Genomic DNA, 15,867 nt, shown 5'->3' with positions numbered 1-15,867 from the left:
TGAGTGTTTATAATTCACCGTGACTTGTTACTGTATTTATAAAATGTGGTGCTATTTACAGTTCCTTTTTTTTGATGATTTACTATGATGTACATCGATGAACTTCAAAAAAAAGTGTCATACCGTGGCTATAGATACAATTTTCAGAAATCAATTGTCCGATAAATTCCAATTATTCATCACTTAAGCATGACATAAATTAGTTTGAATTATGGCACATCATACTGCAGTGTAAAAGGAGATAAATACTCATTTAACAAGACAAAAGCGTGAATGTCCGACTATGAACTTGTGCATGTTCTATTTAAATGTAGTGTTGTTTTTGTATTTATAACACAGTAAATATTCAATAATACTCTGCATTATTTGCGATAAGTGGTAAGTTTTATTAAAGTTTGCTTAATACAGGTCTTGACAGGCTATCTCTGTTATGGACATTATGCCTTATCTAACACTAGATGTCTTTGCTTTAATCTTACTGTAGCACTTGTGTAGCACTTGACGTTTATCATGAAGCCTCACAATTAAATTCGGCAAACACTCCAACATTTTGTCTGCGAACATGTTATCTAACGAATGATAGTGGGCAGTTGTAGGCATTGTTTAAATGCTAAATGGTTACGGCAAACATGGCGTGGTCATTTATTTGTTTTTTATTTTTGTGGATACTTATCGACCATAGAGGTAAATTTAGTTATGGATAGCAATAAGATGTTTGTAAGTGTGTGCATACTAAGCGGGTGCCATGACTGTTTATTTCGATACATAAATATGTATATACCATAATTTGTTTTTAAATGAACAGATTTGCATCATTATTAATAAAACTGTTTTTATTATACCGGTGTATTGCTTGGCAGGGTTCAAATTGCTTAGATAATATATCTAAACGTAAAACAATATCAATATAAAGTTTTATTTCAGGAAATGTCGCGTCACAAAACTGTGGCGCAAATCTTCATGGTGATTCCGGTTCGTTTTATTCACCTTTCTACCCAAATAATTACAACAACAACGAAGATTGCGTATACAGAATCGTCGTAGCTACAGGGCACAAAGTGTGCGTCATTATGAATACTTTTGAAGGTGAAGGGTGTTGTGACTATTTAGATTTACATGATGGCCAGACAACGTCCGCCGTATTAAAGAGGTATGGTGATTATCGAGTCAGTTTGTCAAGAAGTATCCATTTTGAGATGCATGCACTATTTCGTAGGGATACGATAAACGTCGGTTTAATTGCTTACATAAATTAGTTGTTAAAGCCTTAAGAGGGCTATGGATCGTTTAGAGATATTTAATTTGTGATGACATAAAATTAACAGCAACGATAATAGTGTGACAAAAATTAAAACACCGATCATTATAGTAGTTTTGCAATTATCCAAAATACTACCTAAGCATAAACAAATAAATAGATAAATAAATAAATGAACGTCTTTGAAAACGTCTCTCAACATTTTAACAGTATAACACTCGCGTGTGTGATAAAATATTGTAAATTGTAGAGTTAATCACACTGCTCCTTATATTTATTTATTTATTTATTGTCAAAACGTGATCTAGTTATACCGGTATCATGTAGGTATTATATGTTTTATAGATGAACGATATTATTTGTTATTAAAAATCTACCACCAAATCAATTTCCGAGGCCTACGCCACGAGTACTCTGAAATTATGTGTGTACTAATCAAATCAGGCGCAACATATTGGCTTTATATTTATTTAAAATCCTATTATGGTCAATTCTGGGGTAAGTGGGTGCTTTCTTCTAGCCCTCGGACCGGTTATTCCCCCCTCCAATCTTTGCATTAGCCGTTCTAATGCGTTGAGATAAGTTTGTCTCAGTTTATGTCTATATTCGGTGATGTGCTCTTATATGCATATAGTTGATAAGACTTAAACATTCTCTCCTGAATCAAAGTTTTAGGTTTCATCCTTTGTTATATTTAAGATTCATGAATAGATTGCCAAATGAAAATGAGCCCGTGTGTCATCCGGAAATCAGCTGACGGCCGTTTGGCACACCGACTTCTCAGTTGTTAATCGAGGATTTTTTGCACAGTTTATATCTGTAGTGGATCGTATGTATGAACGGATATCTTTTTTAAATCTTGTGAATGTCAAAAAGAAAACACCTTATTTCAGTTGATATTTATCATGTTGCCATAAAGGCGTGGGCAATAAAAAAGTGAATAATTTAACAATAGTCATAAGCAATCTTATAAAAAATAAAATAATGTATGCCAATTCTCAGAACCATGTCTTGCAAACGATTTACAGCAGGCGATTTAACTAAAAGGATTAGTGTTATGTTGCATGCATGTGTTTTATTGTTGAAAAACTTACATGTACGTAGTATATGTTTTAGAATGCATGGGTACCCCATCGGTTCCAAATGGAATAGTCTTTCAACAAAATGTGACTAAAGTATTTCACCTTACATGTCTGGATGGTTATCATAGTACACAAGGCGATGAAATACGTTGCCTTCCGAGCTGCAACTGGACATTTGCCGAATGCAACCCAGTGGGTATGTACACATATAAAAATACTATAAACTATTTAGACTGTGCAAAATCGCAAGACATGTAACGATGTTAAACTGACACATTTTACATAATTTCATAATTTGAATATATATATAAACATTTTTATATTTTGTTTATATTGTGACATATTTGTTAAAAATGGTTATGTTTATACATGTGTTGGTTACATAGTATTACCGTAGTTTAAGATGTTTACGACGTTATTGATATTATAGTGCATAATAAACTAACAGCTGATCAAAAGCAACACACGTGATGTGAACAATTCACACGTTTCAAATTACGGTAGGCAAACTGCATACCATTAAACAAATCAATTATCAACTAGGTTAAATCGCCATCTACATGTTAAAATGTACCAACCCCTGCATATACAGTTATTTGATAAAGAATGTAGTCAATACATAGAAGAGTATAGTATTTGCCGCCTAAATGACTATCTGCGTGAAACATTCAAATAACGTTTTCCGTAAATTGACAGATTGTAGATTACCGCCGCAAATTTCAAATGGGCATTTAGCGACTTATTCGTCAACTCTGTACCCTTCTATAATCAAGCTGCAATGTGACCCTGGTTACGTACTCAGAAACCAGGATTTCATGCAATGTCAGAGCAACGGATCATGGTCTTTGGTTTTATGTTCCTTAATCGGTATGTGCATTGTCGGCGTTGTTTTGATGAGAAATATACATGGACACAACTAGGACAGCATTAACATATAATGTTTAAGTTAAAGTTATCATGTCGATGGAATGTGGTAATGATATATACGCTAGCATACGTATGGTCATTTAGACCAATTATTAAAATTTGGTGTGTTGAATCGGATTTTTGAAAATGTGGACCATGGCATTGATGTGCATATCATCCTGAAAACTAAATGTTTACATATCTCAATTTGTCATTTGTTAGGGACTCAGTTCTTATGACTCTGTCACACAAATTGAGATGAGATGGCTTTTTGTAAATAAAATGGAATCTGTAGTCGATAATCATATTCGAAGTGTGTTCCTATAGGTAAAAACATTAATTTGAAAACATATACTTCATATTAAGTTTTCTTTTCACAATTTATACCACGGCACACAGTCATTGTTGTTTTATTTATTATTTCAAGACTGCGGGTTGCCGCCATCATTAGCTAACGGTATGATGGCGCTCAGAAACAATTCGACGACATTCACGTCGCAAGCAGAAGTATCATGCAACCCTGGTTACTTTCTAAACGGTAGTTATAGTATCATACATTGCACTACACAGGGAAGATGGACTCAGGATTCGTTCAAGTGCCTACCTGTTGGTGAGCAACGCTGTAACCTTTTTAAAACCCTTTTTGATGCGTTTTTATAGAGTTATGTCGAATTTAAGGATGTGGGTCATACACTTAAATATAAACTATGATAAGCATAAGAATCTCTGATTTATCTTTGATTTTATTGGTCCATATCAGATGCTTTCTTGAATAATTTTGTACTCTTTATTAATCTGCTTTCTCGTGGCCTCGGCACTGTGTCAACACGACGTGTAATACCCACGATCACTGAAAGCTTAAACAACAAGGAAAGCCTTAATCAACATTTATTCAGTGATAAATAGTTTAAAACCCCTCTAGGTTCCCTTGAACCATCGGTCGTTCAGACAGTAAATAATAAAGACATTAAACATTTTTGAACTAGCAAATATTTGATGGAAATATTATCTTCGGGCGTTCGGTACTTGATACTATATTTTAGAACATTAATCGGCATATTGCAATAGGTTTTTTTGATGTTATAGTTTAGTTCGTTTAACTCTTTCATGAGCCTCTTGTTAAGCTTTGGGACAAACGTAGAATTTTGCATCTTTCATATTGCTGAGAATTGTATATTAATTCTAAATCGCCGAAATATCAGACAATAATTTTCAAAACCCCTCATAGTCTGTGACTTTAATTACATGTTGCCAACTATAGACTTATACTAATTCAGTTAAATGTACAGAGAATGATACATGTTGTACACCTACATATTCTCTGTGTGTTCCGACAGTTAAAGTAATGACAAAGTCCGTCCGAAATAAATGTTATATGTTTGCCAAGCGCCCTCTTGATATTTTTTAGGTGATTAGAACTAAAATACACAAAAAACAACCACACTTCCATTTATTCCGAAATGAACAACAATTGCCTGAGTTGTGTTCCCTTGATTTTAACCCTATTTCATTAGGATCGAACGGTATGGAATTGTGGAAGAACCCTTCCATTCTCAAGTGATTACATTGAAACTTAATAAGTTTTATATACGTACTCACCATAAAGTGTACATACGCACGATAGTTTATGCACAATTATTCAGAAATACTGAAGGTATATGCCATTGAACTTAACAATTTGCATGTCAGTTAGTAGTCCAAATTGTCATAAGTTTATTGAGAAAACATTTTCATAAACGTTACTCAATCGATTTAAATGAACATTGAAATATATCACAACAATGAAGTTTACTTGTGCGAGACGCAAGAAACATGCAACGTGGGGCATACATTCCGGGTAAAATATATATCATTGCTTACAATGCGGTCTTGGAGTATTAGTCACGTTGTGACAAAGCTCTATTTTTAAATTAACTTTTAATTTTTCAATTTAAGTATAAACTTTATATTTATGCTTTTCAGAACAAATTCAGAAACTTACTGATTAATACTAAATTAATATGTAAACGGATATAAATTGATTTATATACATGTACGGCAATTCATTATAATTATTTTTTAATTTAGAATGCCCAGTATTAGATCCTTACGACAAGCTAACAATTGAATTGGATCCTTATACTACAAAGTCTATCGTAAATACCACGGCAATGTTTTCTTGCCCACCAAGTTCAATTTTGGTTTGTTACAAAAGAATAAAATGCACGATCAACGGACAATGGACTGGACCGGTTCCAAAATGTATTATGCGTAAGTGTTTTTCCTTCTGAGCGTTCTTATGAAATAAAATTCATATATTATTATGTTTGCACCATGGGATTTTGGCTATGTTGTTTTATGTTTTTTTCAGAAACTTTTGAGTTAAGTAATGAAAAAAAGATTTGCTAAAAATAATGATATACTATTTCTTGAAGTCCATACTACAAGCAATGCACTTAATTCAACGCGTCTGATTTATTTAATATGTTATGGTTTACTTCATTTTTTATTTATTAATTACAATATGTTTCGTAACATAGTCTTTATAGTTAACGTGAGTACCAATTGTACGTCAAATTATATACAAGACAAATGTTGGAAATTGGTTGGATTTGTATTTAGTGGAAAAGACTGTTAGAAACTGTCAGGTCGATGTAGATACGAAAGACAGAACCTGGCGAGAAACTCAACCCGGGACTATTGTAGTGGAAAATTGTCCAAATGGTAAATGTTATATTCATTTTCTTACTTTTATCATACCACATTGATATCTGCCTGATATAACGTTGCCTGATATATTGTTATGTCATGTTCAACAGGAAGTTCTTATATCAGTCATGTGTGGACAATGGTCATATGACTCGGAATCAACTATAAAGTAATCATTTTTAGTAAAATCGAATCAGATTCAACAAAACAAACAATTTGATACCAAGATGTAATATATTTTAAACACAAAATGCAACACTAACAGCAAAAAACATTTTTTACAAATATTAAGCGCGCGTTTTCATGGCGTCATTATTAACACGTCAAACGACAAAAGTCATATTCTTTCCCGCTAAAACTGCAGCTTTTTAGCGATTTTTTTCATTATTTCGGGGACGTAAAGGTATGATCAACAGAAAAAAGACAGGTTACTGTCTGATCTTTTTGTAATATATCAGGCTCGGCACGAAGAAAATATATTATCCTAAGCCTTGCCTGATATATTACAAAGAGATCAGTAACCTGTTTTCTCTATGTATAAAATATACACTTGTTTCACCTTTATTCTAGTCCATACAACATGGTAGAAGTCTTCTGAGATGTGCTATGAAAACGTTTCGTATTATTCGTAATACGCGCTTGGCTCTTAATTTATTGCTGGTAAAATTTGCTATATGCGTATTACGAAACAGGGAGTTGATATTGAACATAACATAATTAATTTAAACAAAATAATTAGGACACATGTTACTCATGCAACATTCATGGTTTTATTAAGGCTACTCTGGGAAGGTTAGTCGACAATGTAGCGAGGAAGGACTCTGGCTCAACCCATTCTACAACTGCGTATCAGAACGCGTTGCTGAATTGATGTCCGCGGTGAGTATACACTATTTTTATTAATGATGGCATTGAACGATGACTTTACGTTTATATGAAATGTACTTAACATAATGGTAAGTTTGAACTGACTTAGAAAATAACTTCATGTCAAAATGTAAAACATGTTTGAAGGCTACTCTGGGAAGGTTAGTCGGCAATGTAGCGAGGAGGGACTCTGGCTCAACGCATTCTACAACTGCGTATCAGAACGCGTTGCTCAACTATTATATGAGGTGGGTATAAATCAAATGTTATTTATGCTGCATTGTAAAATGGCTTTACTTTTGTATTGAAGTTAATTATCTTTTATATTATAGTTTAATAAAACCTAAAAATAACGACATTTGTTTAACACTTATCAGCTTATTACTATCAAAATTGTAATAAGTTTACAAAATTTCGTCTTGATTAAAGGTGGAAAGTATCAAAGAAGCACCATCAACTCAGAAAATCACTAAAAGTCTAAATCAGCTAGTAAATATAACAAAACCTACCAACGGAACATCCTATATCGGCGAACTGAACGCAATTACTAGCATGCTGGATACCATAGCAAGCGTCAGCGACAAGATCGAGGTTACGGACGAGCAAGCAAATGCAAAATATTTAACCGTCTTTGATTTTTGGTTAGGATTTTATTAAACTACAAGTCACTTTTGATCGTAGACATCGTAGTCAAAATATATAAAAATTAATGTAATTCTACATTATGATACTAAAATTGAGATCACATCTGAAAGCTGCGGTAATTCAAATACACATAATTCTTTTATATAGTCGTTTTTTGCCGCAACAAGTAACTTACTGGACTATGACAACGCCGAATCATGGAAATCCGGGGGCGACCACTATAAAAACAACGGGTCACCTGATAGAACTGTAAAATTTGTTCTAATGCGCACGGGTGAACTTTTTACTTACTTAATATGCCTAAGTTCTTTATAAATTTTGAAAAAAATATCCCACACAAATGGTATTTTATTATCACACTTATTGATATGTTTTAAGCAAAACAGCCAGAGCTGCATACAAATACCAAATGCACATTTCGTTTGTGTGCTAGAATGACATCTTCTAAAATTTATAAACAAAAACAAAATCAGAACAACAAACAAAACAATATCTTTATACAGCGTTATGTTTCCCTCATCATATTTTTTTACTTTGCAGAGTACGGCTTATCTCGGTGCGATGAAAGTTCTAAATGTGGTTGACAAGTACGCAGACATTTTAATGAATACACTCGCAAACAATTCGGAGAGCAGTAAAACCATACAAATGGACAATATGGGTAATCCGTTTGTTCTCTAAAATGAAGTGTATGCAAATTCAATATTTATCTTATTTATTGATTATATAGATACGATATGGCGTTTGTTATTTGTTCTTGGCTTCTTACCCTATTTCAGTGGTGCACGTTAGTATGGTAAACACGACATCAGACGATTTGAAATTCCCACATAAACCTCTTGGCATTACGAGTTCTGTTATTCTGCCGAAGGCCTCATTAAAAGGTATGAAAATAATGTGATTGTGTTCAAAATGTTCATTTGGGCTGATGCCGTTTTTAAATATGTTCTATATGAACTTATGATATGGTATGATATGGTATGGAGCAGTTTTCATAATATTGAAAAAAGTATCGAATGCATTTATATTATTATTGATGCTTCTCTGGCTTCTATGTAAATACGAATTTCTACTCCTCTTGCTCAATTGAAATTAAATAATCTGCATTAGCACGTGTTTATTATTTTTAAAATTTCTGTAAATCGTATTGAGTGTATTTGAAGTAATACATTTACTTGATTAAATACATTTTAGGATCAAACTCAATCGCAGCAGTAGTATACAGAAATCTGACAGGCATAATGTCATCAAAGCCAAAAAATGACAGGCATGCAATATAAAAAAATGTTTACCTATACTACACATAAACCTTGATGTATGAAATAAATACTTTAACTATACATATACCTGGACTACAATTACTTTATATTTCAGTGATTCCACTATAAATTCAGAGGTTGTGACAGTGACGTTGGATAACTGGAAGAATACCACGAACTTTGTTGTTGATATAACAATGGACTACGCACAGGTACTTTTATGACGTCTAATTATTATCTTTTTGTTTTGTAGTTGTGTTTTTGTGTTCAATAATTGTTTTACAAGATGTGTTTGGTTTTATTTCAGAACCTCCACGCAACCCCATTTTGCAGTTTTTGGAATACTACTTTGTATGTGCTGCGCTTGTTGCAACATCTCTGTCAAGCAAAAAATATCAACATTTACCATATCATCTTTAAATTAGTTTTACTTTATCGTTAATGAACTTTGTATAACGTTTTATTTGTGTATAGATATTGTCTTCGTGAATATCATGTATATCATATATACATGTATGTATATAAATAAAATTTGTATTTTGCATGTCATACGATATGTTATGCTCGGCATGAACAAAATATTTAATGCGGTATTTTAAAACTGATTTATGTTCGCTTTTCCATGAAAACATACTAGTTTTGCCTGGGACACCACCGGATGTCTTGTCATGTCCTCGAATCATTCAAGCGCAACATGTCGTTGCACGCACCTGACGAATTTTGCAATTCTTATGAGTCCATTCATTCAGGTATTATTTTCATATGATATTATCTATCCAGATTTCGCATGATTGTGTAGTACTCTGCTTTACAGTGTACATTTTTAGTGCCCTTTTTATTATTTAATTGGTCCAATGTTACACTTATGCTTCAGGAATACGAGGTTCACAAAGTCAGGTGATATTGAACGTATACATTCAAAATTGTACATATGGTTACTACAGATCAAAATAAAAACATGTATATTTGCTGTTTATAGAGAATGAGTTAGATGGCCATTGTATGTAAATATGTTTACAATATTTAACTATTGGTTCTTAACAATTAAAACATTATAATGCAAATTGTGTATAAACACGCTATAAAAAAAAACTTGGTCTATAGGTTATGCATATTAAATCTCGAGTGAAAACAAAATACTTATGTATATTTTTATTTATTTGAAATACCGAGCTTTTTACAAATACACCGTTTTTTTGCCTGGGATTCGGATAAGACTTGTTGACAGATTTAAACAAATGTTGTTTGATCACTTGCTTAACAGTTCGATATTGGATATGCTTAAACTGTTTAAACCCCTTTTTTACATGCGATATTTGTTTAGACTTACTTTGTAAACGTATGCTCTGATTCAGAGTTTCCGCATACCCGTTGAGAATCCAAACTGGCAGATACGCTCAGAATGACATACGATGCAATAAATTTTATTGTTCATTTTGTAAACTTTGATTAGAAAGATAATTACTAGTGTATATGTTTAAGCCGCTGTAGCACTCATTTTAGGAATAAATGCATTTTCAGTATATTTTATATTAACCCATCTGTGTATAAATTACGCAATTTATGAGTTTCACTTGACTAATCAGTAATTTCTAAAGTTTGGAAATACATCAAAGCAGCTTTTGTTATAAGGGTTTCGATTGTTAAAAATGCTGTTAAGATAAATATTCGTGCCGCCTGAATATAAAATGTTGTTGTTACCATCGATTGTGTTAACTTTGTATTATTATATGAGTTTTTATTAGGATGATATACTGTTATATCTTATTTAGAGACATAATGTAATGTTAATATAATGAAGACAATGTAATTTTGTAAAAGTCTCAATAAACTGTTTGTTTTTCTGCCTTTCTCTGTGTCAGTCCGTATAAACTGTGTAAATAGATGTATGTTACGTTATCACTATAACGATGCGTTTTGTTTTCAGAGCAGAGCGAGTACTAAAGACCTAGATATCATTTCCATAGTTGGCTGTTCAATATCACTAGCCGGCTTGGTGTTAACAATTACTTTCCATATAGTGCTTTGGAAGTGCGTTTCATTGTTTTATCCTACCTATCAATCTACAACATACATGTATTATTTCAAAATGTGCAAACAAAATGATATATTGATGTAAAAGTATTTAAAGTTCTTCAATATGGAATCCTTTTTCAGGTATGTAAGCAAACGACGTGTTGCTGTCTTGTTGAACCTGTCCGTGGCCCTCATAATTTCTTACGTTATGTTTATTGGTGGCATCGACAGAACGGAAAGCAAGGCAAGGCTGAAAGCTTCTCATTAGCTATCGTGGTAAAACAGAACTGATTGCAGTACATGTTTTTAAACTGACATAATGATAAGATTTTGCAATTAAAGATAATGCATGCTTTGTAGTGACCACCGTACCAAATAGGTGAACCAATAAATCATCATGATTTGATTAAAGCTCCATCTGCTATAATGTTTGATAAATTCACCAGCTTTTATCATGTTTTTAGAAGTGTCGTAGTGTGTTGAGTTCCCATTTTTGTTTAATCAATCACATGCGTTGAATAAAAAATACTGCGGGTTAACAATTATTTCTCCTGTGATAATAGTTATGTTGTTTCATTTTTCCTATCTTTGATCATGTTTAATGATGATTTTCACCAAATTCTAGATCATTTGTACTACGTTGGCGTCTTTTCTGCATTATATTTACCTGGTCGTATTCTCACTTATGTTGGTGGAAGGTATTGACGTCGCCGTGTCCATACTAATTGTCTTTCAAACAAAATCAAAACTTAAATGGATGCTGTCAGCTGCCTGGGGTAATTATCGTTCGATATCTTTGCAGTATGCTTGGTATAGATCTACCACTTTTGAATCACTTTATATTTTGAATTTTGGGTTATTTACGAAGCACAATGTGAGATGACTGAGGGGTCTTATTATTATTTATTTATCATGAATCTTTTAAAAACACGCATATGTTTGCAGTTAAACTTGTCAGGCTTGCTGTTTGATGTGTAATATATTGTTGGTGTATAATTTCTACGTGCAGTTGTTCCTGCTGTGATCGTTGGGATAACGCTCGCTGTCACCAAGACAGAAGGATATGGGAATGAAAAATCGTAAGTGACCACTACATTGTTCTTGATTATAAGTACAGAAAAACAGGAGTTTGTGTTCGGAATGTAACCATTACAATGAAAAGCAAATATAAAAATATGTACATGTCTTAACTACAAATATTTTTTAGATGCTGGTTGACAATTAAGAGAGGTGTTTTTTGGGCCTTTGTTGGACCTGCGCTGCTTGTCGTTTTGGTACGTTCTACTAAATTCTAATAATTTTAATAATAATGATTTGGTCTTATACTAAATAAGCATTATGTTCGAAACATTATTCACAACTAGATCCGCTAAACACTTGTTATTTAAACTAATTAATTTATTATTATCGTTATTATCATGTGAACTCTCGATCATTTTTCTTTATGTTAGCTTTGTTCCGCAGGTCAACTTTATCATCCTAGTGATTGTGATACGGGCAACACTTAGATCGTATACCATGGCAAAGAAGTCAACAGTTGAAAGATCAAAGTAATTCATCGTTTATTGAAATGTCCACAATAATTCATTTTGCACTTCACATTGTGTTTTAACCCCGCATAATACAATAGTCACTAAAGTTCCGTTATTGGCGTGGCACTGAAGTGCGGCGACTAGTATGTAATACGTTTTTTTTCGCTTATGGGAGAAGAAGTTATTTTACGGATCAATGTATATATTTTTGTTGTCAGAATATCTTGCATAGTGGTGAATTTGTGTGTGTAAATTAGTAAAGTACTGCATTTGTGCCTATTACATTTACTACAACATTTATTGCCAATAATGCAAAGCTAATTGTTTTAATTAATAACACAGGGACAGGGCAATAATAAAAGATCACAGGGACTGGGCTAATACGCGAACCGGTGAAACTTTCTGGTTTTGTATAAAAACAAAACTTCTTTGCTCCACTATCCTAGCAACCACCTAGTTACTAATAAAGGCGCTATAGAGCGCTAAGCGCGACACGTATTATTAATTGTAATAATGAGTCTTGATAAAGGAAGCAGCCGCTTATCAATGAGGAGCACCATCACAGCACCCCAGTCTCATTACTATCAAGTCCTCCTACAGGTTGTTTTTAAGAACCACATATAGAAGGCCGCAGGCCTGACCCGTATCTTGCCAGTGGAATGGACCCTTTGGTATGGACCTTTAACCCCGCTCACTATCCAGCTTTTAAACTTCCGGGTTTACATTTAAACCGACTATTAATAGCTTATTAATATCTTAGTTAGAAGGTGATTTTTCAAGCGGTTCCGTAGTGTAGTGGTTACACATTTGTGTTCTATTTTAACGTTTTGTTATGCCGATGAGATATATGCGTAAGAGGGGGGGGGGGGGGGTTTCGTAAACACATTTAAACTTTTACAGTGTTTTCATATCAATGAGTACTCAACCCCTATCGTAAATGAGCAACGTAAGAATAAGTTCAGAATCATCTCCCCTTGAAGTTGAGAAAAATATGAAATAACGCTTACAAGATGAAGCAGATTTTTTAAAAACTGACACAGTTCTGTTCCATTGATGAAAACTGCACACGTATTCTTAGCAAAGTGAAGTATTATTTATAAGATTTGTATAATTGTATGATTATAAAGTAAATGCATCATCAAGTATTATCGTTTTACCTTTTTTGCAATACGAAAGTTTGAGTACTTTATAATGTTAATAACAAATTGACTTATTATAAGGTAAAACACGATACTTCATTTTAGCGAACGTAGCTTTATTTCGCAAGTACATGTTATTATGTTATTATCAAATCAGATCAGCAGTATGGTGTCTATCTGCTTTACTACCGTTAACGGGACTTACTTGGGTTCTGGGGGTTCTCTATCTGGACGAAAGCATGGTCTGGGTACAATACGTCTTTGCTGTCTGCAACAGTCTACAGGTACTCAATGTGATAAATATAATTATAAGCTTCATCATCAGTTGTATGTATTAATGATGATTATACAATGGCGGTCTTGTATTTCCTTTCTAAACACATACGCAATATATTCTTGATTTATATTAAAGTAATTGCATTTGTCATTATGTGTGCCGAATCGCATCGAACGGTCGCATAATTGCAGCAACTTAGAACGGTATCGTGCTTACTCTTAACTAAAAAAAACTTAAGATTGTCTCATGATGTATGCGTTAACATAACACGTTAGCTTCAATGTTTTTTTGCGAATGCTAGCGATTTTAGATGATTAAATAAAATTATGTGTTGTAATACAATCCAATTGATTTATTTATTTGAAAATCTTTTCAGGGTTTGGTGATTTTCATGTTCCATTGTGCATTAAACAAAACGGTAATTTACTTTAATTTACATTTACGTTTACTTATGTGTTGATTTGGTAACTGATGAACGAATGTCAAAAATAAATTGACGCTTTCAATTAGTGTACTACTTAAACAGTTTCAAAATTGTTTTCTATAAATAAATATGAGTACCCAATCTTGTTTCTTAGAGCATAAATAAAAAATAAACATCTTGAAAATTGTAGCTTTGGAAGGCATATAAAACGAAAAAACAAAGGTCGTCGTACGCCAGTAGTACTTACCTCAAATCTAGAAGCACTTCAGTAAGATCTGTAAAACCGCATAATATCAGCTCATTTTTAGTATTACGTTTTCTGGTACAAAACTATGTCTGCTAAACAAGTATTACTTTAAATGCCCATTCTTAAAATGTCAAAATTGAAGTTCAGAAACAGCCGTTGTCTCTACTTGAGATTTCTTGTTAAACATGTTATATATTTTCATGTCGACAATTTAAGTCGTATGATGTAGTGTGAAGTATTTGGTGCAATAAATATGATTAAAACATCTCAAGTATCGTGCTAATATACTATCCGCTGCATCATATACACCATACTTTTCATCACAATTGTTGTATATGCATTTATTCACACCGTCATTACATGTATTATGTATGTTGTTTGGCTATGTACAAATGTATTTGCCAATAAAATTGACTTGACTTGACTTGATGCTGACCCACTATAATTAAATCGCTCCCAACAAATATGTTCTTTTAAACATTTTCAAAGGTCGCAGCTAATCCTTGATCTGTGGTATTAAGAATGCAATATCATCGCTTCCTTTAAATATATTTAACAATATTTAATCTCTGAATAATCATATTATGATATAGGTAATAACGGAAAACAGTGAGGTAAGCATGAATGTTAACGACACATTCGAAATACCGTCAGTTTGCGAATCGGCCTATACAAGTTACGAGAATTTACCGATCAAACAAACAATGCAAACAGCTGCGCAGGCTGACAAAGAAGAGCGAGTCGATGGTATATGTATGCACTTGGAGTTCATCGCTAATGAAGAAAAGCTAAGGAGCAACGATGCTGAGGAAACGGCGAACACAGATATCCATGGTTATATATATGCAATTAATAATTGATTACATTATTTGTAATATTGTGTTGTCATGTTTTAAAAATCGACAAAATATGCGATATTGAATGATATTAATTAATTAATATAATTGAATGCAGTAAATGTCGTTACTTAATGTTTTTGTTGTTAGTTATATGTAGCGTGTAGCTCGTTCAAATACATTCGCATAACTCACTTTAATTAAAGCATACAGCATATATTAATGCAATATGAGTTCATGCTTTTTAGACGTCGGGCTGGACATTCTGACAGACAAATACCTCTATAGTACGGTGTTATCGGTGTTGACGTGTTACTTAAGTAAAAAACGATGAGGGGCTTTTTCACAATGCTGTTGATGAAATCACTACTGACAATAATAATATTCAAGTCGAAGAATGGTGTGTGTTTATATATATTTAATGTATAAATATTAAAAGCTTTTTTGAGTGATAACGGCTGAATGCATGATAGTTAGTTATTTATTTAAGAGATTTATGTGATCATATTTTGGAAATATCGCCTCGTTCAATACGGCGTTGTCTGCTAACCGCCACAAACACTTCAATGTTTCGTCCTTTTTGTATAATATACAAAACAGAGAAGGCCATATTAGTTGAACTGACTTTTATTTTGTCATGTTTTTACATATATTAAATTAATTATATTATATCATCGTTAAAACTAACAAA

At 32.9% G+C, this 15,867-nt stretch overlaps 2 protein-coding genes across 2 annotated transcripts; both read left to right on the top strand.

Moving 5' to 3' along the window:
* The first annotated feature begins 492 nt into the window (after positions 1-492).
* Positions 493-8,741, top strand: LOC127877459 (sushi, von Willebrand factor type A, EGF and pentraxin domain-containing protein 1-like). The gene is made up of 12 exons (XM_052423368.1): positions 493-684; positions 925-1,150; positions 1,958-2,536; positions 3,037-3,207; positions 3,674-3,856; positions 5,314-5,496; positions 5,848-5,949; positions 6,949-7,049; positions 7,594-7,695; positions 7,987-8,107; positions 8,226-8,330; positions 8,641-8,741. The coding sequence occupies exons 3-12, from the start codon at positions 2,353-2,355 to the stop codon at positions 8,724-8,726; spliced, it is 1,338 nt and encodes a 445-aa protein (XP_052279328.1). The 5' UTR covers positions 493-684; positions 925-1,150; positions 1,958-2,352; the 3' UTR covers positions 8,727-8,741.
* A 78-nt stretch (positions 8,742-8,819) lies between these two features.
* Positions 8,820-15,639, top strand: LOC127877460 (adhesion G-protein coupled receptor D1-like). The gene is made up of 13 exons (XM_052423369.1): positions 8,820-8,917; positions 9,013-9,056; positions 9,343-9,454; positions 10,863-10,997; positions 11,347-11,497; positions 11,731-11,800; positions 11,929-11,995; positions 12,186-12,271; positions 13,550-13,676; positions 14,046-14,087; positions 14,284-14,370; positions 14,934-15,174; positions 15,425-15,639. Exons 1-13 carry the CDS (start codon positions 8,903-8,905, stop codon positions 15,508-15,510), a joined length of 1,263 nt encoding a protein of 420 aa, XP_052279329.1. The 5' UTR covers positions 8,820-8,902; the 3' UTR covers positions 15,511-15,639.
* Positions 15,640-15,867: the final 228 nt, after the last annotated feature.

Source organism: Dreissena polymorpha, chromosome 4 (genome assembly GCF_020536995.1).
Source record: "Dreissena polymorpha isolate Duluth1 chromosome 4, UMN_Dpol_1.0, whole genome shotgun sequence".
In the NCBI taxonomy this organism is placed as follows: domain Eukaryota; kingdom Metazoa; phylum Mollusca; class Bivalvia; order Myida; family Dreissenidae; genus Dreissena; species Dreissena polymorpha.
This window is presented reverse-complemented; position numbering and strand designations above follow the sequence as displayed.

Coding starts and splice junctions, on each gene's coding strand:
- LOC127877459 (XM_052423368.1), top strand. CDS start 2,353: ATGTACGTAGTATATGTTTTAGAATGCATGGGTACCCCATCGGTTCCA. Junction 2,537..3,036: donor TGCCGAATGCAACCCAGTGG/GTATGTACACAT, acceptor GTAAATTGACAG/ATTGTAGATTACCGCCGCAA. Junction 7,696..7,986: donor ACGGGTCACCTGATAGAACT/GTAAAATTTGTT, acceptor TTTACTTTGCAG/AGTACGGCTTATCTCGGTGC.
- LOC127877460 (XM_052423369.1), top strand. Junction 11,801..11,928: donor GGATATGGGAATGAAAAATC/GTAAGTGACCAC, acceptor AATATTTTTTAG/ATGCTGGTTGACAATTAAGA. Junction 13,677..14,045: donor CTGTCTGCAACAGTCTACAG/GTACTCAATGTG, acceptor AAATCTTTTCAG/GGTTTGGTGATTTTCATGTT.